The 27978-nt window shown below is 37.3% G+C and overlaps 2 protein-coding genes across 3 annotated transcripts; both read left to right on the top strand.

Moving 5' to 3' along the window:
• Positions 1-260: 260 nt before the first annotated feature.
• On the top strand, positions 261-3996 carry LOC109012365 (laccase-4-like). 2 transcript variants are annotated; one of them, XM_035685124.1, is made up of 6 exons: positions 261-539; positions 1489-1640; positions 1782-2026; positions 2318-2446; positions 2567-3487; positions 3610-3996. In XM_035685124.1, exons 1-6 carry the CDS (start codon positions 435-437, stop codon positions 3738-3740), a joined length of 1683 nt encoding a protein of 560 aa, XP_035541017.1. In that variant the 5' UTR covers positions 261-434; the 3' UTR covers positions 3741-3996. The 2 variants fall into 2 exon arrangements, with proteins under 2 accessions (XP_035541017.1, XP_035541018.1); XM_035685125.1 differs by having other exon boundaries at positions 299-539; positions 2570-3487.
• A 7983-nt stretch (positions 3997-11979) lies between these two features.
• Positions 11980-14577, top strand: LOC108988686 (transcription factor DIVARICATA-like). The gene is made up of 2 exons (XM_018962012.2): positions 11980-13374; positions 13695-14577. The coding sequence occupies exons 1-2, from the start codon at positions 12950-12952 to the stop codon at positions 14218-14220; spliced, it is 951 nt and encodes a 316-aa protein (XP_018817557.1). The 5' UTR covers positions 11980-12949; the 3' UTR covers positions 14221-14577.
• The last annotated feature ends 13401 nt before the right edge of the window (positions 14578-27978 follow it).

The following is a 27978-nucleotide window of genomic DNA, read 5'->3' as shown; positions in this document are numbered from 1 at the left end:
ACTATAACCGAAATGGTTGGACCAAACCCAGTGGCTGATCACCTAGTCCATTTGAAAATCAGCATCATCAACAAAAGCTCTAGTACTAGTACTTTTAACTAATTAATTAGCTTCACAAGCTTGTCTATATATATAAACAAGAAAAAAAATAACAGAAATAATTCTATCTAGCTATCTGGGTGGCTATATATGTATGTATATATATATATATATATATATATATATATATATATATATATATAATGGCTTTCCTCCCAAGTATTCTCGGGCATATATCCACCTACTAGCAAAAACGACTTGGCAGCAGAGAGATTAATGCACGTCGTCGGTGATCTCTTTATAAGCCAATTCCCGCCTTTGTCATGATCCACGCATCGATCTCAGAACTGCAACAGATCAAGAGAAAAGAGAGATACAGATAATTGGTCATAAAAATGGCGCCATGGATCATCCGAGTTATAGTACTGATGCTAGCTGTGGCGGCTTGTGGTCTGTTTCCGGCGTCAGTGGAATGCATGGTCCGGCACTACAAATTCAACGTATGTATACGTAGTACTTGAGTTTGATCTGTTTTTGATGCATATATATATATATATATATATATATATATATATAATATGCAGCACTTCATCACGTGTTTTACACATATACATGAATAAATTAACTACTGCATGTTAATTAAATGATCATGCATGTAATTTAAGAAGTTTTACTTAATTGGTTAATTAAGTAAAACAATTAACCATGCATATACATGAATAAATTAACCACGCTAGCTTGTGACTTGATCCGCCAGCCATGCATGCATGCACTTTAACTTGCTTAATATTATAACTTGCTTTCCCTCAAATTATATCATTGATATATATATGTCGTTTAAAATACATTATATTCGATCGATGGATGTGATAAAAAATAATAAAATTAAATAATATAAACCTATTAATTTTGCATGCTATCTCATGCGCAAGTACTTGTTTTTATCAACTTGCAAATTAGTCCTTGTTGTTTGTATACGCCGTATTAATTTTTAACTAACAAGACTAACCAATGCCGAATGCTCGAAAATTGGAAAAAAAAGTAATGATCATCATTTTAATTCTCATCATCTTCTTATCATTTTTTGATATAATATTAAATAATTAAAAATTATTTATTATATTTTATTTGTAAAGCTATTATCTAATATTACATTATAAAAAAAGATGATGAATAAATATATAAAACATGAAAACCATTTAAGCGGGAATCTTGGCCAAACAGCAAAGTACTGGTGGTGTCGAGGAAGCCACCAAACTTAATTTGGTCGATGTCGGGCACTATGCCATATGTACAGTCACATTACTAATAACTTAAATTATATATATATATATGGAAAATGATAGATTTAAGGCTTGTAAGTCTCGTGTAAAATTAAGGAACTAATTGCTGATAAATAGCATTAGTCATGAATATCTAAATTAATGCGGTGGCTAATTAATGTAATAGGTGGTTATGAAGAAAGCCACAAGAATGTGCTCAAGTAAGCCCATTGTGTCAGTGAATGGAAGGTCTCCTGGTCCCACCATTTATGCTAGGGAGGGCGATACCGTGCTGGTCAAGGTGGTCAACCACGTCAAATACAACGTTAGCATCCACTGGTTAGTAGTTCCTTAATTTCCAACTTTATAGGTAAACTCTGTCTTATTGTGATAATTTAGTATTTTTCATTCATTTTTTAATTTTTAAATTAAAAAATAGTGGATGAATAATTAATACCACATCCATTTGATTATTGGTAGGCATGGGATAAGGCAATTTCGGACGGGTTGGTCAGATGGACCAGCGTACGTAACACAATGCCCAATTCAACCAGGGCAACAATACGTATACAACTTCACCATCACTGGCCAAAGGGGTACGCTGTGGTGGCATGCTCACATTCTTTGGCTCAGGGCCACTGTCCATGGCGCTTTAGTCATCTTGCCCAAGCGTGGAGTTCCTTACCCTTTTCCCACGCCGCACAAGGAAGTCGTTGTTGTATTAGGTACAATCTTGATCTCCTCTTTTCTTAATTTGGAAAGTAACCCTTTTAATGGCGAGAAATATTTTAGAGACAAATAGATTATATAAAAATAAACTTAAAAAGTAATATGATTTTATCTAATAAGTACAATAAATTAAAATTACGTCATTTTGTAAGTTTATTTTTAGGTAATTCTTTTATATCTATAGCACTTTTATGTAATTAAAGCCCCTTGTCTCCCTTGATCTAATAATGCATGCTTGGCCATAAGATCAATCCTTTTAACTTTCAGTCTGGTTTTTCAACTTGTAGGTGAATGGTGGAAATCAGATGTTGAAGCTGTCATTAATGAAGCTTTAAAATCTGGCTTGGCCCCCAATGTTTCCGATGCTCACACCATCAATGGCCATCCGGGACCTCTCTCAAGCTGCCCTTCTCAGGGTAAAACACCTAGCTATAGATAATTAGACTATGAAACTATGACCTTTTGAATTTAAAGTGGAGAGCAATATTAATTACTTTTGTTGGGATTTTCACCATGTTTATATATATCAATTGCAGCAGGCTTTAGATTGCCGGTAAATACCAGCAAGACATACATGCTACGAATCGTCAATGCTGCACTGAATGAAGAACTTTTCTTCAAGATTGCTGGTCACAAACTCACTGTTGTTGAGGTTGACGCCGTGTACACAAAACCTTTCAAAACCGACACCATTCTCATTGCACCAGGCCAGACCACAAACGCCCTCCTGACCACTGATCTTCGAAGCGGCAAGTACATGGTTGCAGCCTCGCCTTTCATGGACGCACCCATTGCAGTAGACAACGTCACTGCCACTGCCATATTACACTACTCGGGAACTTTAGCCTCTTCCGCCACCATTCTCACTGCCCCACCTCCCCGAAACGCCACACAAATAGCTGCAAACTTCACCAAATCCCTCCGAAGCCTCAACTCGAGAAAGTATCCCGCTAGAGTCCCCTTGAAAATCGATCGTTCCCTGCTATTCACCGTTGGACTCGGTGTAAACCCCTGCTCTACTTGTGTGAATGGCAGCCGCGTGGTGGCGGATATCAACAATGTTACGTTTGTGATGCCCACCATTTCACTTCTCCAAGCTCACTTCTTCAACATAAGTGGTGTTTTCACTGATGATTTCCCTGGAAACCCATCAATAAAATATAACTATACCGGCACGCAACCGGCGAATTTCCAGACCACGACAGGGACGAGGCTTTATAGACTTGCTTACAACTCAACGGTACAGCTAGTTTTGCAAGACACTGGGATGATAACCCCTGAAAACCATCCTCTCCATCTGCATGGTTTCAATTTCTTCGAGGTTGGAAGGGGACTGGGTAACTTTAATCCGAAGAAAGATCCGAAGAAATTCAATCTTGTTGACCCTGTGGAGAGAAACACCATTGGAGTACCTTCTGGTGGATGGACCGCAATTAGATTCAGGGCAGATAACCCAGGTAATTAATTAAACTCCTTATTTTGCAGATCTCTGCTTCTAATTTCCAAGTTCCTTAATTTTGCGCATTATATATATAATACACTTCGTTGAATTCACTGCTAATTTAAATGGTTTTGTTAGGGGTTTGGTTTATGCATTGCCATTTGGAAGTGCACACGACATGGGGGCTGAAGATGGCATTTGTTGTGGACAACGGAAAAGGCCCTGATGAATCTCTTCTACCTCCTCCAAGTGACCTTCCCAAGTGCTAGCTAGCAATTGCTCAAGAACTTTTTTGCATAGACTCATCGGAGACGAGAGAGAAAACTGATCAAAAAGAGATCATGGAGAAAAGAAATCAGATTGGAATTCTTTTAGTTTTGATCTCATATCATTTTGTTTGTCCCGACCTATTTACTTTTGACAGTTTGAGTGCTTGTAATTAAACTTGTCCAAAGGAATATTTTTCTAATTTTACAAGCTACAGATTATATGAATTCATCACATATATTTTGGAAGAAAAAAAAATGGCTTGGTTTTTTTATCTGATAGTATATTCTAACATCGAACATAATCTTCATTGAAAAACTTTATGGGCCTAACTCATCAAATAAAATCGGTTCTACAAGAAATAATTATTCATTCTTTATAAATATTCTCAAGACTTTGTCCACAGGTAATGTGAGATTATTCTTCAACATCCTCCCGCACGTGCAGACTTGTATTTTTTTTTTGGTCCTTATCATAAGATAAGTAGTGTGGACCCTCATTCGTCCTGTGACAGACTCTAATACTTTTGTTCACAGATAATGTGAGATTATTCCTCAACAATCATTACAGAATTTTTTTCTTTGAAGGATTAATTTGTTAAAATTATCAATTATATTAAAAAGTTTAAACTCATGAAATGATGTAAATTTAATTATTTAAACTATGTTATATATAACACTTTGAATTGTCTCATTGTGAGTCAAATTCCCCGCCCATGAAACCAACGTGTAAAATATTTACTTAAATCGAGTGAAATATGGAGTAAAAATGAATCAAAAGCCTGATCCATGCTTCGATCCTGTATTAAATTATTATTTATCTTAAAAATTTAAATTGACGGTGACTGTTGGAAAAACCGAAATGAATAAATTCCCCCCAACTAATTAAGAATTGATCAGAGAGGGATACGCATGCATGCCATTCATTTTGCTGGGGAGATAGGCAGCAACTAGGCCTTGGCCTTGGCCTTGATTTCCTTTCAAGCGAAGAGAAACAGAAAAGCGTAAGCAATGGGTATGGCCACCCAAAACTTTGCAAAAGGCCTCCTTCGGGTCCTTCCTCCACACACGTCTCCTTCAAAACATTAAAATAAAAAATAAAAAAAATCTTGAGCCCCAATTTTTTTTTTAACTCCAAAATTTATCCTTAAATATATATATATATATAAATGAATTTTGCTAAAATTTGAAGTCTCAAGACTCTAAAAGTTTTAAAAGGAATAAAATATCATTTTCTAAAACTAATAATTTTTTTTTATCAATAATATTGTAATTCTATTCAATCGCTCTAAAATCTTATTTATTTGTCAATCGACAGGTTAATGCATAAATTGACAATTCTTTTAATCTTAAATTATGATTATAATTTTGTTTTGCATCACTTTATATAGCAAATAAATAATACACTATGTAAAATAAATTAGTATTAAAAATATTAGCTCCGCAAAAGTAAGACGCCCTCTTTTAATATATATATATATATATATATATATTTTGAAATTTAGTTTTGATTTAAAGGGAAATTACTGTTTGTCTTGTTTTCATTTTCATTTATATGATCGTAGAAAAGTACTATTATAGATCTCACGAACGGTCGTGTCTCTTAATGAAAAAACTATTTATTTATAAAAGGAATTTTTTTTATATATATTTTAAATATCCTTCTTTACTCTTTAGGATAAAACTTGTTTAGGAAAGTGTATGATCTTTTATAAAGTGATGAGAAATTTTATTTGTAGTTTTTATTTAGAGACTGCATATACAAACCATTCATTAAATAGAAAAAAATATAATTTTAATAAATATATTATTATAATTTTAAAAAAATTTTAAAATAAAATTAACTAATTTTATAATAAAATCCTCAAATAGAAACTGCATTTAGTATCTGTATTACTCTATATAAATTACCGTGTCCTACTTTGGTGTGATACGATATTTAATAATCTAACATATTATAATCTTATTTATTATTTTATTTTCATAAATATCATTTATTGAGAAAGTTTTTATCTATAAGCATTGCTACTGGACTATTTCAAATTTGTCGCTCATATGATTCTTTTGACGTAGCACAGTCATGTAGTATTACATACTTTATTAAAAAATTAAAAAATATATATATATTCAAAATAAAAGAGCATTTGAAAAACATAAAAAGATAAAAATTAAAATTCTAGATTCTATCTATCATTTTTATATTTGTTTTTATTTTTAAAAAATTACGTGACATCACACATCAAGATGATCATTAAGTGATAAATTTAAGATAATCAAATAATACTATTTTTTTTTTTTATAAATTTTGAGAAATTGAGTTTAATTAGAATGTGAATACGTCGCAGTACGCCGTTGTCGCGCTCACGTAGCCTTGATCTGCTTCTTGTCAGAATGTAACAATGCTGGAACCTGAGCTGTGTATGGAGATGGCCTAGGGTTTCGAGAATAAGCACGAGGAGGACACGGAGATCGGAAGGGAGACCCCAGAAACTTCCGTGAAGTACTTCACTTTTAGGGTTTCGAGAATATACTACTAATTAGTCTGTTAGGGGGCCGTGGGCCTTCAACTGAGTCAGTTTAGTGGTTTGGGGTTTTGAGTCAATTTTATTTAATTGGGTTGGGTCATATAATGGGTTGGACTCTTAATAGCCCGATCCGTTGTCGTTTACTTCTATATCTGCATTATGGGCTTCCTTATTCTGTTGTTATTGGGCCTAGGGCCTAGCATTAGACGAATCAGTAGTATATTGGCAACAAGGAATAATCTGTAAAGCATCTGGAAATCTAATAGCAAAAGGATAAAAATCCCAGTTTTTTCTTTGAAGGCGCGAGCGAAGTGAGCAAACCATTATTTATTCTTTTTGCTGTTGCAGTGGATGTGTAACAGAGGACGCTTCGTTCCAATTGCAGGCGAGCTGACTACGAGGCTACCGACTCCTTGGGAGAGTGGTCTCAGAATCGATACCCAGTCACAACACATTTGCGGCTTTTTTTGACTTTTTGGGAAAGTAAAGGACGACCGACGTTTAAAACCGCATCTTTCCATTTATAGAAACAAAACTAGCCATGATCTCCAACCCTATTCAGTCTATTTACGGCACATTACGCTTTTGAATGCATCAAAGTCTCCCTTCCCCCACGACTGTATCAATGGGCATACGACATATTCACTTCAAAACAAAAATTAAAAATCAATAAATTATGATGATTACGTCAGATTCTTAATAAATAAATATATATAATATTTTTATAAAAAAATTAATTTTTAATAATAAATCATATTTTAAAAAAAAAAAAAAAATGAATCTTGCACAAACCATAATTGTATATAATATTTTTTAATAATTTTTTGTTGTTTTCAAATATATGCAACATAAATGCTTTGAGTCTGAGACTTAAAAAGTATTTCAAATGATTTTTTTTTATTTAGTAATTAAAAAAATATTTTCTAATAATATTGTGAATTTTTTATTATTTTAAAATTATTATGATGATTAAAAAAATATATAAAAAAAAACAAAAATTAAAAATTAAAAATGATTCGGACTGCTTCTCGATAGCTGTAGCATAACTCTACATGGAAACAGACATTTTTTTATCATTTGTGATTTTATTTTATTTTATTTTTTTCCATCACTTTTATAATTAGACTCCGATAGTGACGCGTGACGCCAGCAGTATGGACTTATTGTGGAACGTTGATAACAATGAAGGGCAAGCAAGACAATTCAGGAACTAAGCTGTTTCAACGAAAGTGGTTTCCATTGAAAACAGAGAGGGTGCGATATTCGAGATTGCAAATTAATGACGATGGATTGGTGGCCTATGTGGTCCATTCAGACAGAACATGCATGAGTTTTTTTTATTTTTTTCAACATGGATGAATGTCACATGTGATTAAAAACATCTTTTTTTTTTTTTTTTTTAATTCTTCAAAATATTTAATAGAAGAAAATTTCGTAAATTGATATTGTTTGACGGTTTACCTTCCTTCATATTATTAAGATTTCTAACATTTTTTTATTAATAAATTAGGTCCACCATATGATACAATGATGTATTCCTTCATACTATGTTAAAATTATAAATTAACATAGTATAAACTATAGTAATTTGTACAACTATTTAAAATAATTGGCGGCATGTCCGGTCGACAAGAAAAAAAACGTGTTACATTCGACACAAAAGCATATATGCTATAGAGATCATTGTTGAGACTTTTTTGTTAGAGTGAGGTTATTATGCTACCCCACTCTTACTGCTGGGTGTACCGTTCAGTTATTTTTTTTTTTTACATTTTAATACATTTAAATATTTTTAAAAAATAAAAAAAACACTAATACACTTAAAATTACTTCTTTAATTACCAAATAAAAATTTTTTTTTGACCAACAGTCAAAGTGGGAAGGCAAAATAGTTTTATTCATTTTGTTATAAAACTAGTGTTGTAATAAGAGAGCATGTTATGCATGGCACAAAGGAATTTTTGGATTTTTAGAAATGTTATATATCGGAAAAAAATATATATATATAAAAAAAAGTTTCTAAATTCATATCGTTTTATTTGTTATATTGGGTTAGTAATTTTTTAGTTATAAATTAAATAAGATGTATAATAGTACTCAAAGTACAGCAATTTGAAAAATAATTTTTATAGACCCAATATTCTTTTAATTTTTGGGCCCAATGCTTTGGAAGAGAGAACTGGTATAGACACGAATAAATTATATAAAAATAAATTTATAAACTGACGTAATTTTATGAGATCCGTTATATTTATTTTATAATAAAAATAACTTAATAATCTGACGTATCACATTAAATTATATAAATTTATGAGATTATTTTTATATAATCTATTTATAAGAGTATTTTTTTTTTTTTGGGGAAGAAGACAAGGCAACTTGTCTGATCTTTAGTTCATTATGCACATTCGGGGTTTGAATGGTGCATGTATGGGTGGCTTCGATTTCCACCAACCAAAATGTTCAAAACAAAGAAGCATGAAAGAGTACATGAATGGTCTAGGCTTGGTTTAAACAGTGAATTGATATTAAATGAAATGATATGAAAGTTGAATAAAATATCGTTAGAATATAATTTTTATTTTAAAATTTTAAAAAAATAAATTATTTATTGTATTTTATTTAAAAGTTTTAAAAAATAAAATAATTAGATGAAATAAGTTAAGATGATTTTACTAATGCTAAAAATGATCAAACTCCTTGCATTGTCCCGACATCATGATGACATATTCCAATTTTTGTGAACCACCGAAACAAGTATTGCCTTCTTTGTTTTCTTTCTTCTTAGACACAAGCATATGAATAGATTAGGATGTTTGTCTATAATTCTTAAGAAGTTATATATATCTTGTAAATTTTTGTTTTATTTTTTAAACCACCCCATTTGTTGTTCTATCAATTATTTTAAGTTTTTACCAAATAGTTATCTAATTTTGAAGTCTTAATAATTTTCCCATAAAACTAAAGAGAGAAAAAAAGTAACCATTGAGGGTGGTGGCTCAGTGGTCCATGAGTTTGTCAATGGATACTACGTCTTGGTGTCAACTCTCGTAACGGGAAATGCTCAGTATTATTGGTGACCCATTGACTTATGGACTATTAATGCCCTCGTGGGATTGTGGTTAGGCTATGGCTAGGTTCCTCCTATATGACTTCCCAGCAAATTGAGTGCTATTATGATCACGTCTTGATAGGGAAGCCATCTCTGGTCGTCCCCTCCAACCCTTTATCGTCGAGGGAAAAAAAAAATTGAGAAAAAAGTGAGAATAAGCTAGCAATTACATTCATAATGTCGGTCCAAAATTGGAAGTAGAATAATGCATGGACTCAATTCACTTTGGTGTTGCATGTAGGCGAGAATAAAGGCATCATAAAGACAACCCCATCGGTTAGGTACGGATCATCAAGGACACTTAAGGATGTGTAGTTTCTTTTATTCGAGCAGCAAGGCCCAAAGGGATAAAAAAATGATCCTACCACAGTTTTGTAATTGATTTTAATTGCTAGTGTATTTTGATTTTTTTTAATATTAAAAAAAAAATATAATAGCGGTCCTAGCATTTTAAAATAATATTTCACCGTTAATGTAGCACCATCCGAGAATCCACTTTTCACACAAATTAACGATCATCTCATCTCATCTCATGATTATAATTTTATCAAATTTTTATATAAAATATAATAAATAATTTAATTTTTATTTTTTAATTTACAAACTATCTCAATTCATATTTAAATCTAAATCACTTATAAATTGGTCGCACTGTATTAAATTGTTAATAATGGGCCTAGAACTTAGGCCGGGTTAAGCACGAGGTATGGGCTCCTCGATGATACATGTGAAGACAACTCAAACTTGGTGGGAAAAACAGTCAGTACCCAAAACAACCTTCTCTGAGGTAATTCCGTGGGGGGGATAGGATGGTAAAAGAGGCAAAAGGTAATTTAAAAACGAGTGTTGTTGTTGGGGACCGGGAAAACCCAGGGCGTGTAGAGTTTCCACTTTCCAAAGGGTGGGGGGGTAAAGAAAAGAAAGGAAAGGTTAAGACAGGGACAGGAGCAATGCAGCAGTTGGTCACATCTGAAGGGGACCGCTTGGTTTTATTGGTTGAGGGACGGTGGTGGACGACCCACATGGTCGGCGCGTGGATTCCTGCTTCTCGTCGGAGAGTGACAGCTGTACTGTTTATGTGGGGCCTAGAGAAAAGCAGAGGTGGGTCCTACCCAGCTCGTGTATAACTTATTCGAGATTGCACTACACGTGCTAAGGAAAAAGCTTTGTGGAGAAGGGCATCATTGTCCTCCTGCTCAAATTCCACTGACCAGCTAATGTGAACAAAAAATTAAAATAAATTAAAATAAATAAGAGGGCTTGGCGAGTGGAGATGTGAAAGCCAAAGCCGGTGGTTGGATAGCCATTAGGTTAAGAATGGATTAATATACGAAAAATATAAATATTTGATAAACTAACAAATTTTATAAAAATAAATTGACGTGTCATTATAAATATCGTGTCATATAAAATACATTAGTTTGTAAATTTAATTTTATAAAATATTATTACGGCTGTAATACTTATTTTTAAAAATAAAGAAATAAAAATAGATTTTATAATATTTTTTCAAAAAATTATATAAAAATAAATAAATTGAGAAAATCATTTCAAATTTTCCGCTACCAAAATTGTTTTCACTTATGTGTGGGTTGGGACCAATAATTATGTTTCTTTCCCTTATGACATGGATCCAGCTAATTGGAGGGTAACCCCTGGTTGGCTGCTTCTCCCTTGGACTTGCATGGTAAAGGCCACTAAAGAAGAGCCACGTGGTGATAGTCAGTGGCCATTGGAGATGGGACCCATCTTCCAAGATCATAACCAATACAATTATGTTGGGGGGTAGACTGCCCAATGAGAAGCCCCAGTAAGTTATAACAGTGTGGAGGGCCCCCCCCCCCCCTCTCAAGCCAGAATGTAAAATTTACCACTGATCTAGACCGTAGTTTTGGCGGCTACCTTTGTGGGCCCCACCGAAGGAAAAAGTATTTGATGAAATCTGGTCAATATTTCTTAAAGTAGTCTCATCACACGGTCGAGAGCAATGATGGGTTGCATTTGTTGTTGCCCCCTTCCCCCCTCCATTGACTAGTGCAGTACAGGTGAGCTTTCCATCTTTCATCATCACCTACCCGCCACCCGGCCCTGTTTCTTTCGCATCCCTTAATTTATAAAATAAACAATTTTAATTTTAAAAGAAATATGTTATTTCTAGCATTATTAATTCACTTAATAAATATTAATATAATAAGTATATGTTGATTTTATTATTATATTTATAAATTTTATGTTTTTATCTGTAATTTCATGTATCTGTTATTTTAGGATTAAATTAAGTGGAATGCTATTTTTTTAAAATAATTTTATAAAAATAAATTCATAAATTGATATAACTTCTTATAATATACATAAAATTATATTAATTTATAGATTTAGAGATCTTTTTGTGAATAAAATCTTTGTCTTTAATTAATACTAGCATATAGGAAAAAAAATTGGCTTTCTTTTTTTTCCATATTTGGTTATTTTTAAAACAAAATATAAATTCCGAAGAAAGAAAAAAAAAAAAAGAAAAAAAAGAAAATACAGAACTGAGAGAATGTCTGTATTATTATAAGAGGAAACTTTTCCATAAGTTGCACTATCTCCAGACACCATCTCCACCAATCAAAGCCCACCACCTACAGCTTTTCTCTCTCACTGGCTAAAGTTCTTAAGCAGAACTAGATTCATTCCTTGAAGCTTACCAACCTGCTTTTTCAGCTTCCCTCAATTTTCTCTCTTTCCCTTCGTAGTTTCACTCAACTTTTTTTTTTTTCCTTTTCTTTGTTGCTGATGCCACAAGGAAAAGGGAGAAAGAACAGATCTTTACCAGCTTTTTTAAACTGCTTCAAATCGTCAAGAGTTCAGAGTCTCCCTTGTTTTCCGAATTTGGTTATTTTTCCTACCTTGCTTTGTTTCATGGTTCCTTCTTAGTTCCTTTCGTGAGGATTCAGCTTCTTTTTCTTTCCCAATTGAGATGTGAAGTGGTTGCAGCCAGAGATACAAATGTTAGTTAGCTCCAACTTATAAAGCTCTTTCTTTTTTCTTTTTTTCTTTTGGGAAAGTCTTACCTAGAAGCCCTTCTCTCTTAGACTTCTGATCATTCCTGGTTCAATTTCATGGAAGTTTTCTCGGTCTTCACTCTGTAGTTCTGTTTCTCTGTTTTTTGTTCCTTGGAATTCCACTGGGTTCAGATCTCAGCAGTGGTTTTAGGGTTTCAGAATGGAGCACCTAAGTTATTTTCCTTTTTAATTTGTTTTGTGGGATTTTCTTTGATTTTTGAAAAGGTGGGTCTTTTCTAGATTCCTCAGGGGTATGCCTACGCACAAAAAGGTATTCTGATTCCTTTCAAAATGCTTCTTGATTTAACACTGATATTATTGCTTTAAAACCTCCACCACTCTGCATTTTCCTGTCTGGGTTCTACTTCTCCCCTCTTGCTCTGTCTTTCTTCTTTTTCACCAATTCAAAATCTTGAGCTAACTCTTCAATTCACAATCACAAAAGAATACAGAAGAGCAATCGCAGAACTGTGAACTCGTTCATATTTTGCTGGTAAGATACTGTAATTTGCATGGTAGTTAGAAGTGATGAAGTGGGAAATGGAAATTCTCTCCCCTGCAACCTATATATCGAACGCGAATTGGCTTCTTGACGAAAGCAAGAGTACGAAATGGACTCCTGCCGAGAACAAGATGTTCGAAAACGCGCTAGCGGTGTACGATAAGGAATCCCCGGACAGATGGCCCAAAGTGGCGGCGATGATCCCTGGAAAGACAGTTTTGGATGTGATGAGGCAGTACGAGGAATTGGTGGCTGATATTAACAATATAGAAGCAGGGCTGGTGACAATTCCAGGATATGCCGCCTCGCCATTCACATTAGATGGGGTGAATAGTAATGGCTATGATGGGTTTAGGCAATCTTACGGCATCGGCGGAAAGAGGTCTTCGTCGGCTCGGTCTGCCGAGCAGGAGAGAAAGAAAGGGGTTCCATGGACAGAGGAGGAGCATAAGTGAGTTTTTCCTATCAAATTCTTGTTCTGCTTAAATTTTACGTGATGGTAAAGCTTAATGTGTACGGCACAAAACTTTAGTACTTGATCTAGGATTTTTGCAGATTTAACGACATGGGTATGTACCAAAACGCAATCCGTATATGGATTCCACACACACACACACACACACACACATATCATATATATATATATATATTGAAGTCGAGATATTTTCATTTATACCAATTTGGTTTTTCTGACTTCATTGGTTGTAGTTATATTCTCTTTCAGGTAGTTTGCTATGTATTTAGTTTAATCTGTGGTCTCATCTTCCGCAGATTGTTTCTGATGGGGCTGAAGAAGTATGGCAAAGGAGACTGGAGAAATATCTCGCGCAATTTCGTTATTACTAGGACACCGACACAAGTGGCCAGCCATGCTCAGAAGTACTTCATCAGGCAGCTTTCGGGAGGGAAAGACAAGCGGAGAGCTAGCATCCATGACATAACTACTGTCAATATCGTTGACATGAAAATGCCTTCACCGGACAGTAAAAGACCCTCTTCCCCTGAGCACTCTACGGTGCTTCACCCCCAGCAGCAGCAGCAACAGCAGCAGAGAAATTCCGCCGCAGCCACACCCCGAACACCTTTTCAATGGAACCAGTCCAATGGGGGAGCAACCATGGCTTTCAACACAACACATGGGAATGTGTTCATGACCTCTCCATATGGGATTGTTAGCTCTTATGGGCAAAAAATGCAGGGTCACAATCTGCAAAGAGGTGTTTCCCATGAATCTTACATGGGAGCTCCAAATATGGTTTTCCAAATGCATTCTGCACAGCATTACCCCCTTGGATGATCACGAGAGTACCAGTTGTTTTGTATTCTCAAGCCATATCCTTATTCTGTTCTCTAGTATAGCTTTTTGTTTGTGCTTCTAGCTGGTTCTATGTGAATATGTTATTCAAAGAACTGGGGTTAGTCCATAGTATATGAATTTGAAGAAGTAGATGAGGATTGTGTTTTCTCGGTTTCTCTTGGAACTTCAAATTCTGAGCTCTGAAATTGAGCGGAAGGAGAGTCTCAAAGTACTTGGGTTGCTTTGTACAAGTCTCAGTGGTTCAATAGAAGTTTTCAGGTTTTTTATTTTTTTTTGGCAGGATCACATTTCTTGTACTGTTGTCAAGGATGGAGTGGCCAGTTTATGGAGAAGGCATTTAATGATGAGCATGGTGCATGACTCTGATAGAGACCATTATCATGCAAAGATATGCTAAACGTTTTTGAAGCAAACAGGGGGATTACACAGCTGACCGTCCATTTGATATACCTTAAGGCCTATTGGATACCGTGATGCTTGTCTTATTTTATTATTATAATTTTTTTAAATTTTTATATAAAATATAATAAATAATTAAATATTTTTAAATTATAAAATAATAATAATATTAAATAATAATATTATAAATTGTGGCAATAAGCAAACAAATGGAAGCCCCAAGCTTGCAAGAGGAATGAAATAAAGGCAATAGTGAGATAAAGTTACTTCAGACTCCATAGTTGCTCATCGAATTCAATGCCCATTTTGTTATGCAACTTATCTATCTGTCTAACGTGACCAGTTATGCCTAAAAATAAACCGAGTTGGATCAAATAATTGAAATTGTTCGACCGAATTAGATGATCTAATGTTCACACACTGTCCGAAAATCCTTCATGGGCAGTATTAAAATTGTTGAATCTCAAAATCTGCAGCTACACGAGCAGAAGCTGATCTAATGAATTTGATGAAACATTGTCGGCAGCTAACCGAGTCACTTGGCACTCGGTTTGGTTTTCCCAAAAGCCAACTTTTCTTTACAAGACTGTTAATTCTTTCTCGCCCCCTAAAAATGGCCTAGTGGACTGTGCTTGACCTCCTAACCATAGTCGATGCTGACTCCACATGCACTCACCAAAGCATCATATGCTTCAAACCCCCCCCCCCCCCCCTTACTTTTCTTTACTTTGGTAATCTGTCTTTCATATAGGGATCTTTTTCAAGAGATCCTCTTAGAGAGAAAGAAGATCCCTCCTAGAACCATTAATTAATGATTAAAGTACAATAATCATATGGTATAAAGTAACAGATTCATGTTGGATTACCCATTAAAAGCCTTTTTTTTTTTTTTTTCTCTCTCTCCGAGTTCAAGGAATACTCATTACTGGTGGCAAAACAGTAGCAACAGTGCAAGACTCTATGTTCTAAGAACTGATCATTAAGTAATCTCAAACCACAAATGTGATAGGATACTATCATATAAATAATTTTAAGATAGAAATACTATTAATTTATATTTCAAGAGTACTTAATAATTTTTTTATTTTGAGTCTGAAAAAAGCAGCTTTTTTTTTTGTGATTCTGAATGTACGGAACCAACAACCAATCGAGCCAAAATTTTTTAATGGTTTCACTGTTCTCTACATCTTGGGACAAGTTGTGTGATCTCTTTCATGGAGACAAGCCACATAGCTTTTCATTATGAAGGAAAGAGTTCTTTACCTTTTCTTAATCAGTGTAGATTACACTTTACTAGCTCTATACGGGCTTCGAGATTCTCTTTTTGGTGGGGGAAATTTCTTTGACCTCACATTTCTTTTGTTTTGTTTTCTTTTCTCTGTGTTGTTTTTCCTAAGACCAAGAATCTTCCTCCTAATTAAGTGCTGTGTTGAGCTAATGATGATCATATAATAAGACAGAGTGAGTAATATTATTGCCCAATATTTATTAAGTGAAGTTGCACGCACGCACGCACGCTAAGTCGTGCTACTACTGGATTGCAGCATTGAACTTAGGGTTATTCATCTAATATGGACATGGTAGCATAATGATTGATGAACCAAGTTAGGTTTTGTATAGAGTGCAAATCCCATCTTTTTCAGATCAGCTGCAAAAGTCCAATGATATTTTATTCACAATAATTCTTTTATGGACCAAGTTAGGTTTTGGATAGAGTGCACATCTATCTATTATCAACTATAATTTTCAAAATAGGAGTTTTGATTTTGATTACCCAAATTAATCATCTAACTTGTTGATGTCATGATTCGCTATCCAAACAACTCCTCCATTCCCCGGTCGTCCTACAAGATGGAAGGGATGGGGGCTCGGAATAGTGAGGGTCACCTCCAATGGCCAAGTCAATGCAAGCCTTGTGAATTAACTTATGAGGAAAGAGATTGGAAGTAAAGAAAAACATTCACAGAGCTAACCCCTGAGGGGGCAGAAGCATATATATATATATATATATATATATATATATACTAGGCTATGGTAGTGTGTTGGTACATTGGGTGAGGCCCTGGTGGCGGGAGATCACTTGCCAAGTTGATCGTAGTCATGATACCTCGTACCCAGGTTGTACTGTCTTCCTGCCTTTTGCCATCCTATAGGTCGATTATGTCGGATTGTGGCCATTCTAACAAACCTGGGTCCATGCTGTGGCGAGTTAACCTTGCCAGTCATTAAATGAGGCGTGCTCCTATCCTGGCGCACCGCCCACTTTCTCTGTTTGACTAGCTGTTGGTAGCCTTGGTCAGTGGCCATCCCTGACCTCGCGTACACGGCTCGTTGGCCAGTAGATGTGTCAGGCCTTCTAACTTGGAAGACCAACGCTTCATGCGTTGATCATCGTTGTTCCTCCCTGGGCCTTTCAGGTCAGCCCGTCTTATGCTTTTATTTTGTTTCCCTACTGCTGGGCTACCCCGGGGCTTGTCTGTGCCCCTTGGGCCAGGCCTTTGCGTCTCGGCCTGTTGTAGGAGGCAAACCCCCTTCATAGTACCCCACAAATTCACTCCACGCACATGTGGTGAGAACTCAAATTGTTTCCTGTTGTTCCCTTTGGATCAATTCTCCCTTGCACATGCCTGACACCTTCTTGCGGCCGGTGGCAAGAAGAAACGGCATCGGGCGAGCCGTGGCGCCGTCGGTGAGGCCTCCAGGAGCGAGGTTGGTGGTTCCAGTTCCCACTTTGTTTCGAGGGATGAAGGGATGGCTATCCTCCCTGAGGTCTCGCTACCCTCCTCTCGAAGGGCCCCTATTCAGGAGGTGTCGTGCCCTTTATTTGTGGCGACAGTGGCTTCGTCAACCTCGAGACCTATTGCTATTGGGGAAGAAGGTCATAAAGAATTTCGGATGGTTTTCTTCAACGCCTTCCACAAACCTACACCTCGCGGCCCCCCAATGGAGGTGGAGTCGTTTCCTCATTTCGAAGAATCACCTCCACTGGTGCACCACGTTCCTTAACTCATGGTACTCGAAGATCCAATTCCGGTCCCCAGCTACCTGTCCGAGACGAGGCTGAGGCGGGCCCTTCTTTCTTCCCAGAGGTTAGCAACGACCGTGTCTCCATCCCATCGCCTTCCCACATCCATTCTTCATATCCAAACATTGGTTCTTACTTGGTTCTAGAGGAGGCTGTGCCACAATCCTCCTCCGCGGGGGAGCCTGCCCCTTTTAGAACAAAGGTTATTGTCAAGATCGAGGGAGCACCGACGCAAGTTGAAGTGCCGATGAGGATTGAAGAACCCTCCTCGAGGGCTGCTGCCTTCAAGGGGCCAGCGATCGAGCCAAGGGAAGTCAACGCTGAGGGCAGCCGACCAGAGGCCTGTAACTCAGTCCCCTCCCCCAAGTTCCTCCTGGGCTGGTCTGGGCCCTCCTGGCAATTAGGGGGTGCGGGGCCATCCTTGTATGATGGGGTTGAGGGGCCTAAGGCGACGGGCCTGGGCTTTGAGAGGGCTCGGGTTGAGGCGATCGATTGGGAAGCTCAGAAGCTAAGGTTTCTCTTTGCCCAGGTATCTCTTGTCTGCACTCCATCCAATTCTCCCAAATCTTTCATTCTTTTAACACGATTCTTGGTGCACGCCACGAATCAACTGGCTGCTACGATCGTGGAGGAGCGAGGGGAGCTTGAGGAGGAAAGCCGAGCGCTTCGCTCCCTAGCGTAGCTTGCTCGCTTTGAGGTTTGCAAGGCAAACTAGGAAGTGGAGGTGGTGTTTCTCAAACGCAACGTCCTGGTTGAGGACTTGGACGCGTTAAGGGAGCACAACAAACTCTTGTGGGAGAAGGCCAGGGAGCTTTGGGACTAGAAGGTCTTTGCGGAGGGCAAGCTGGGCAGGATGAGGGAAGAGCTCTCCCAAGTTGTCGCGGAGTTCATGCACTTTAGGGACGAGTGCACCAGGCTCCATCAAGACCTAGAGAGGCGAGAAGAGGACTTGGAATTGGCATGGAGGGGGCTTGTAGAGCTCTGGGAAGAGAGGGGGTAGCTAAGCAATGCGCCTTGGAGGCCGGACGACGCTTGCGGCTGTATTGCCTTGGCCTCTTATATAAAGGTTGGCCCAGGAAGCCAAATCAATCCAAAATCTAACTCTAATGAGTTTACATTTTTTTTTTATATTTAAAAATTTTATTTTATTATTTAAATTATATTATAATTTGGGTCTAAAAAAATATTTTTAGACCAATTTTTTTTTTTTAAACACAATGTGATGGGCTAGGCGGGGGGCGGGGAGGATGAGATTTTTTCCCCCGCCCCTGCCTCCCGGGGGCGGGGAAGAAATCCTCAACCCAAGCATGGTGCGGGGGAGGGTACCCCCTGCCCCACACCATGCGAGTATCACCCCTAGTGGTTGTGAAGGTCAGCAAGTCAAGAGACTTGTGTTTGACTAGCCATGTGGGCGGGCTCGAGATGCTCTAGCCTGGCCAATGCATCGCGACGAGTTTGGGACTCGGTTTGTCTGGTTGCGAAGGTAGGCACAAGGGACTTGTGTCCGACTGGCCATGTGGGCGAGCTCGGGATGCTCTAGCCCGACCAATGCATCTCATTAAATGAGGCGTGCTCCTGTCCTAGCGCACCCATTTTCTCTGTCTGACCAACCGTTAGTAGCCTTGGTCAGTGGCCATCCCTGACCTTGTGTACACGGCTCGTTGGCCAGTAGATGTGTCAGGTCTTCTGACTTGGAAGACCCACGCTTCGTGCGTGGATCATCGTCGTTCCTCCCTGGGCCATTCGGGTCGGCCCGTCTTATCCTCTTATTCTATTCCCTACTGCTGGGCTACCATGGGGCTTTGTTTGTGCCCTTGGGCCGGGCCCTTGCGTCTCAGCCCATTGTGGGAGGAAAACCCCCTCATAGTACCCACAAATTCCCACCACGCACATGTGGCGAGAATTCAAATTGTTTCCCATTGTCCCTTTTGGACCAATTCTCCCTTGCACACGCCTGACACCCTCCCGCGGCCGGTGGCAAGAAGAAATGGCATTGGGCAAGCCATGGTGCCGTTGGTGAGGCCTCTAAGAGTGAGGTTGGTGGTTCCTGTTCCCACTCTTTTCCGAGGGATGGTTGCCTGCCCTGAGGTCCTGCTACCCTCCTCTTGAAGGGCCCCTATTTAGGAGGTGTCGCGCCCTCTATTTGTGGCGACAGTGGCTCTGTCAACCTTCGGGGCCTACAGCTGTTGGGGAAGATGGTCATGATGAATTTCAGATGGCTTTCTTCAATGCCTTCCTCAAACCTGTACCTCGTGGCCCCCAATGGAGGTGGAGTCGTTTTCTCATTTCGAAGAATCACCTCCGTCAGCGCGCCACATTCCTTAACTCATGGTACCTGAAGATCCAATTCCTACTGCTGGTCCCCAGCCGCCGAGACGAGGCTGAGGCGGGCCCTTCTTTCTTCGCGGAGGTTAGCAACGACCGTGTCTCCATCTCGTCGCCTTCCCACATCCATTCTTCAGATCCAAACAGTGGTTCTTACTTGGTTCTAGAGGAGGCTGTGCCGCAATCCCTCTCCACGGGGGAGCCTGCCCCTTTGAGAACAGAGGCCATTGTTCGTTGCGGCTAGGTTCTATTCCTCCTGCCAAATCTTCATTCGCTCTTTACAACGCTGTGTTTTCCTGTCAGAGACCTCTTACTTCTGCCATCTTATCTCCCATTTCGATTAGTCTTGCCTCCATAGTCTTGGACTGATCTTCTTCTCTCCGTGTGGTCTAGGAATGCGTCATTGCTAGCATGCGAAGGACACACTTTTATAGGATGGATCCCACAGACGGTGCCACTACTGATGTCATGTTTCGCTACCCGAACAACTCTATTGTGTTCCTTGGTCGCCCTGCAAGAATGGAAGGGATGGGGGCTCGGGGTGGTGAGGGTCACCTCCGATGCCTAAGTGAGTGCAGACCTTGTGAGTTAACTTCTAAGAAAGAAGATTGAAATTAAAGAAAAATGTTCAGAGAGCTAGCCCCTGAGGGGGGAGAGCATATATATATATATAGACACACACACACACACCCACCTGATTACACACACACACACACACCTGATTGTGGTGGTTCCTAGCAACTGTAAATGGTAGCGTGTTGGTACATTGGATGAGGCCTTGGTGGCGGGCGATCTCCTACCAAGCCGATCGTGTCATGCTACCTTGTACTTGAGTTGTATTGTCTTCCTGCTTTCTGCCATCCAACAAGTTGGCCATGCTGGATCATGGTCATTATGACAGATCTGGGTCCATGCTGTGGCGCGTTCACTTTGCTAGTCTTTAAATGCAGTGCGCTCTTGTCCTGGCATGCCCACTTTCTCTATCTGACCAGTCGTTGGTAGCCTGGGTCAGTGGTTATCCCTGACCTTGTGTACACGGCTTTTTGGCCAATAGAGGTGTCAGGCCTTCTGACTTGGAAGACCCACGCTTCGTGCGTGGATCATTGCCATTCCTTCCTGGGCCTTTCGGGTTGCCCCAGCTTGACTTAAATTTAAAATGAAATTTAAGTCATTTTCTAGTCATTTTTTTTAAAAAAAAAAAGAGGACGGTACCCCAAATTTTATTGATAACCCTCACTTGTGGCGAAGGAAAAACGTGGTTAGAACTCGACGCCTAGGGGATACAGATAAACTAAAAGGCCAAAACCCTGGCATAAAAAAAAAAAAAAACTAAAAACATCCACCCAAAATATCAATTACCTATAAAGTACAAAGTAGAGCACAAAAATCAAGACCAAACCAAAAAACGAACCTAGGCAAACAGAAACCTGAAAAAAATAATTCAAAAAGGATAAAAACAAATAAAAGCAAAGCACCATACCTGGGATAGCACTATGAGATCCACAGATAAGGAAGACCAACTCTATCCATACGAAGAAGACCTCTTAACTAGCTAGGTAAATCACTATCACCTAACCAATCTAAATTTGAGCCCCTAGCTCCCTGCTTGGCAAGAAAATCAGTCATATCATTTTCCTCACAAAAAATATGACTCGCTGTATACTCCATGCAAGATAAATAGACATGTAATTAATCCCATAAATCCTCTAAATACCAAATATTATAATTTCATTTAGTGATCCAATTAACAAGAAGTTGAGAGTTAGTCTCAATCTCCATCCGATAAAAACCAAGCTGATGACAACGACAAACCCCTTCTACCAAACTTTTCATTTTAGCAAAATTATTAGAACCCTGCCTCAGAAACACAGAATAAGCCGCATGTAAATTACCACAGTCGTCACGAATAACATCCCCTGTTCCTGCCGGTTCATGATTACCCAAACTACTACCATCAGTATAAAGCTTCATCCAACCCTGTTGAGGGCAAGACCATCTCATCACATGAACCTGTTTAGGTTTTACTTGTAAAATCGGAATATCTAGAAGATTTAAAATAGCCACATCTTGGGTGGAGATCCTAGAGACTTTATAATGGTTAAAGTTAAAGTTATCAAAGTTAAAGTTATCAAATTGTTGAATCTATTAATCAATCATAATTTGTTGATATTTGATATAGGATCATAATCTTGAATGATGTGGCGCTTTGATAATATGGCAACTTGATGACTTGGCGTGCTAATGTGGCATTTGGTCGGCTTGCATGAATATTCTTATAAGAAATTTTATTTATAATGTTAGAATGCACAAGTCCCGAGCGTTCTCTTTGAAAAAGTGGTTAAATTTGTGACCCACGTAAAAAAAAAAAAAATTTATTTTTTTAATGATGGATCCCACTTTTTTTTATAAGAAGTGCGCAGAACTTACACACCCTCCTACGACTATATCTAGCTATTATCTCATTCCATTTTTCTTCAGTTCTTAATTCAAATTTATGTAATTAGTTCTTTATTCTGCATGCAGCACTTTGCATGTGGCAATGCTGTCATGAAATGCCTAGTAACCACCCCTGTTACTTGCATATAGAATATTCATTCCCATCCATTAAGCAAAGAATTCAGGACAAAATGAGCAATATGGTTTATTCCAACAAGGTTTTTTTTTTTTTTTTTTTTTCTACAGTAGATGACAAAGCTAACCGCCATCTTTTAAAAAAGGAGAAGCATTTCTGCAACTTGCATTGAAAAAGCACATTGGCCACTTTATTCGTAAATTTTGATAGACATCTTAACAAGTTGTAACCATTTACAATAGCATCATTACTACACACTTTCGGTCATCTAGTTTCTGAAATGAAATATTATTCAACAATATTCTGATTCGTTAACTGCTTTCAGTTAATCAAATATCTCAAATATATGTATTGGAGTGAAGCTTTATAAATTTTATGGAGGGAATGGTAATTAAATAATGCACACGATTTTTTAAACTGTTTTATTATTTTACAGAGATTTTTGAATAATCTCTGCTAGAATTTGTGTTTGAGTTCTGCTAGAGCTATTGAAAAAGTAGTCCGAATCATTTTACCGAATAGTTAATTTCATTTTTTTATTTTTGTTTTTTTTTAAAGTATTTTTTTAATCATCATAAATATTTAAAAAAAATAAAAAATTCACAACATCATTAAAAAATACTTTCTTAATCACTAAGTAAAAAAAAAAAAAAACATTCGGGATATTTTTTGGATTCCGAATTATGGACCCAAAGCATTTCTATTTGTGTTTGGATAATGATAGGTTATACGCGGACACTTCGCGGCCGCAAATGGAGCCACATCTCTTCCGACCAAGTGTCCATGTATCTTATCATTATTATTTTAAGTTACATGGTGATGCTTGAAGATAGTCATATGCATCCACGAAATAGACCTAACATGTCTAAGTCAAGAAGAAAGCCTATTATCAAAGTCTAGCAAGTCTAGATGGTCTCCCAACTTTATTCTGGATGGGATGTAGATGATCACTTCGCACTCTCTTGCCATGCCATCAATGCCTTTAGGCCTCATGCCTCATGTCCGGATGCACTTTTGCTTATTGAAAATGACCAAATTTTATATAAGAAAAAATACTTAGCTAGAGGACAAAGGAATTCTATTCATTATTTCTGAATGATGTGAAAACATTATAGTTATAAAATAAAAAAAAATAAAAAATTATTTATTTTATAATGGCTAACGTGGCAGGCTTCTACGTCAGTGATCTTGTTCTATCGTTTCATATTGTTACCAAACATCAGTCATTTCTTGAAATTTAGAGGTGAATTCAAGACTATAATAGATCATGAAAACCTAACATGATATCCATCCTCAGCCTGTCAGCCACGCATCCCATATATACAGACTGCTGAACATGGCCAAACCGCTTACTCTTATTCAACAGACCATAATTCATCTTCAATGAACGGCATGCATGTTAAAGAATATTTGTGCGGATACAGTAATCTGAAAATAAATGCGACTTTGAGGCGTGTTGATCACTATCTTTAAGGTGATAATTGCCCCCACTCGAAAGAGTTTGCTACCGGGTTACAAGCAATTCACCTACAGGATACAACAAAGTCACCAACTGCAGATAGCAATTCTGAAGTTTTTCCTTCAGAGTTTCTCTACAAAATTGTGCAAGTGACTGAAAATATGAGAGAATGGAATGAATAAATTCGTGGGTCTCATCCCCTATTTATAGAGAATGAAGTGACACCATGTGAAAGATCACAACTCTTAACTTGTGACTTTTCAACTGGCAGTTACTGGTTTAAAGGTCATATTGTTTCACTTAAAGACCAAAGGGGTATGCCTGGTCAAGTGGTTGGACACCTCCCTTCTCCAAGGGAGGTCACTGGTTTGAAACCCACCTTCACCATTTCTGATGAATATATTTTGAAGCATTGCACCCATCCAAATGAGTCTTCAAACGGGCCGGTTCGGCCCATGCATTGTGCCTCTTCCCATGCCAAGCATTGTGTTTGTTTGGCCCAAGCATAGTGTCTCTTCAGCCCATGCGTGACCTCTCTTTGGACCAAGCATTGTGTTTCTTCGGGCCTGGCCCACGCGCCCCTTAGGCTAATTCCATGCCTTGTTAAAATTAAACAAACAAAGTGTAGCTATGGTGGTTTGAACTCATACCCTTTCATAAGAAACAACACACCCTTACCATTGAACCAATGCATCTCTTAGAGATAATGGTTCACTAAAATAAATAATAACCCACATTCAATAAATTCACATATTTAATATCACAATCTATAATAAATATAACAATCCCCCACTTAGATTGCGATATTAAATTTTCAGTCAAATACTGATATCCTCATGCATACGAGAAGGTATCTCTCGACTTAAACCTTCAATTAGTGTAAGTATCTCAAATTCTTAACAAAGTCAATGGTGGCCTAGGCTTAAACCAAGACTCTATACGCTAAGAACGGAAATACCACACACATGATTCTATCCAATTTTAGCGAGATAACTCACCAAATATTTGCACTAATTCACGTGCTCCATCCTGGCATTCATGAACATTTACAAAAGTAAACCTTAAACTTTTGCTAGAAGTTGTCCCCACCTCTTATGTTCACATAGGTAAAGTTCCTTTCTGTGTCTCTGTTACTTCAGACATTTATACAACTATTGAACTTCATTAAGAGTATAATACTCATCCTACATTTAGCGTAACAGCCAGCACTGACCATCCTGGAAGGGTTTCTCATATTAAATTAAATTTCAGTGCTATCCCAGCCACATAACTGTAACTTGTTATTACCCATTAAACCTTAGACTATTTATTAATAGTGTAAGGTTGGGTTCCTATTACAGGTGACTTTTAAAAGAAAGGTTTCAAACCCATTCCACTAGATGTACTATTCACCATATCTCTCGAGAGTCCCTTTGTGAAAGGATCTGCCAAGTTTTTACTTGACCGCACATATACAATAGTGATAATACCATCACTTATTAATTGTTTGACATATTCATGTCTCAAACTAATATGTCTAGATTTTCCATTATAGACCTTACTATAAGCCCTAGACATAGTAGCTTCACTATCACAGTACAAAGAAATGGCTGACATCGGTTGTGGCCACAACTTTATGTCATATAACAAATTCCTCAACCATTCTGCCTCTTTGCCTGCTGCCGCCAAGGCTACAAATTCAGATTCCATTGTAGAATGTGAAATACATGTCTGTTTCTTAGAAGCCCATGAAACAGCTCCACTACCAAGGGTGAAAACCCAACCAGACGTAGCCTTATTATCACTTGCACTAGTAATCCAACTAGCATCACAATATCCTTCTAGTACAGCAGGAAAATTGGTATAATACAGTCCTAACGAACTAGTTCTTTTAAGGTACCCAAGGACTCTACCAATTGCTTTCCAATGCTCCGTACTAGGATTACCCGTATATCTAGAAAGTTTACATACGGCAAAGGAAATATCTGGCCTAGTGCAATGCATTGCATACATTAAACTGCCAATTGCACTAGCATATTCTAACTGAGCAACCGCTCTCCCAGCATTCTCAGTTAATTTAAATGAAGAGTCGTATGGGGTATTTGCTTCTTTAATTCCTAAGTGTTGAAATTTAAGAAGCATTTTCTCAACATAATGAGATTGACATAAAGCATAACCCCCACTACGTTTCTTTACTTTGACACCCAAAATAGTGTCAACTTCATTAAGATCTTTCATTTTGAACTTTGAAGATAAATACTTCTTAGTTTCAGATATTCCTTCCATATTTGTTCCAAATATAAGTAAGTCATCAACATAAAGACATATTATAACACCATAACAATCTGTGAATTTAGAATAAATACACTTATCAGCATTATTATGCCTAAATCCATGGGATAAAATTACTGAGTCAAATTTCTCATGCCATTGTTTTGGTGCTTGCTTTAATCCATACAATGACTTAATTAATTTGCAAACTTTCTTTTCTTGCCCATGCATAACAAATCCTTCTGGTTGTTCCATGTACACCTCCTCATCCAATTCACCATTTAGGAAAGCAGTTTTAACATCCATTTGGTGTACATATAAATTATATATTGAAGCTAGTGCCATAAGCACTCTAATGGATGTAAATCTAGCCACTGGGGCATACGTATCAAAATAGTCTATGCCCTCTTTTTGTTTAAAACCTTTGGCTACTAATCTGGTTTTAAAAGTTTGAAGAGACCCATCTGTATTGTATTTTCTCCTAAATACCCACTTACAACCAATAGGTTTTGATCCAGGAGGCAAGTCTACTAAAACCCAAGTATTGTTTGACAATATTGAGTCCATTTCATCATTTATTGCCTCTTTCCAAAATGAAACATCTCTAGAAGTCATAGCTTCTTTAAATGTTTTTGGATCTTCTTCTATATTTAATAGAATGGGTATCTTATTTAAAACATCATCTCTATTTCCTTCCAAAAGGAAAACAATAGCCTGAGATGACACAAAATCTGGATCCAAGTTTTTCTCTTTTCTAACTCTTTGACTTCTTCTCGGTTCAGTCAATGTGTCAGGAATTACACAATTCCTTTTCCGACTCAAGTTAGATTCTAGTGTTTGAGTAGGATCTGATACTGCTTTAGAATCATTATAGAATTTATCTTCAATAAATTCCACATCCTTTGATTCTACTATAACGTTAGAATTCAAATCCAAAAGTCTATATGCTTTTGAATTCTCAACATATCCTACAAAAACACTCTTGATTGCCCTTGGACCTAATTTTGTTCTTTTTGGGTCCGGAACTCTATAAAAGGCTAAACAGCCCCATACCCTTAGGTATTCCAGATTTGGTTTCCTACCTTTCCACAATTCATATGGTGAAATTTTGAATTTCATAGAAAGTATTCTATTATGCAAATAACATGCCGTGAGCAATGCTTCTCCCCATAAATTTAAAGACAATTTTGCATTCAAAATCATAGCATTTACCATATCAACTAGTGTCCTATTTTTTCTTTCCGCTAAACCATTTTGTTGTGGGGTATAGGGTGCACTAGTTTGATGTATTATGCCATTCTCCTCGCAGTACAAAGAAAATTCAGTAGGAAAATATTCACCGCCTCTGTCACTGCGAAGAATCTTAATTTTCTTTTCCTTTTGATTTTCAACAACAGACTTATAAGATTTAAACATATTGAAGGCTTCGTCCTTACTTTTCAATAAATATACATATGTATATCTTGAGAAATCATCAATAAAAGTAATAAAATATCTATTGCCTCCTCTAGTTAAAATACCATTTAATTCACAAATATCAGAATGCACAAGTTCTAATAATTGTGTATTTCTGTCTGTTTTAGGAAAAGGTTTCTTTGTCATTTTTGCTTGAATGCAAATTTCACATTTAGCATCATGTCCATAATTATATGGAATTAAACTATGTTTAGACATAAACTTTAAGGATTTAAAGTTCAAATGTGCTAA

This window comes from Juglans regia, chromosome 14, assembly GCF_001411555.2.
Source record: "Juglans regia cultivar Chandler chromosome 14, Walnut 2.0, whole genome shotgun sequence".
Classification (NCBI taxonomy): Eukaryota; Viridiplantae; Streptophyta; class Magnoliopsida; order Fagales; family Juglandaceae; genus Juglans; species Juglans regia.
The sequence above is the reverse complement of the archived record's forward strand: the minus strand, read 5'-3'. Positions and strand labels throughout refer to the sequence as shown.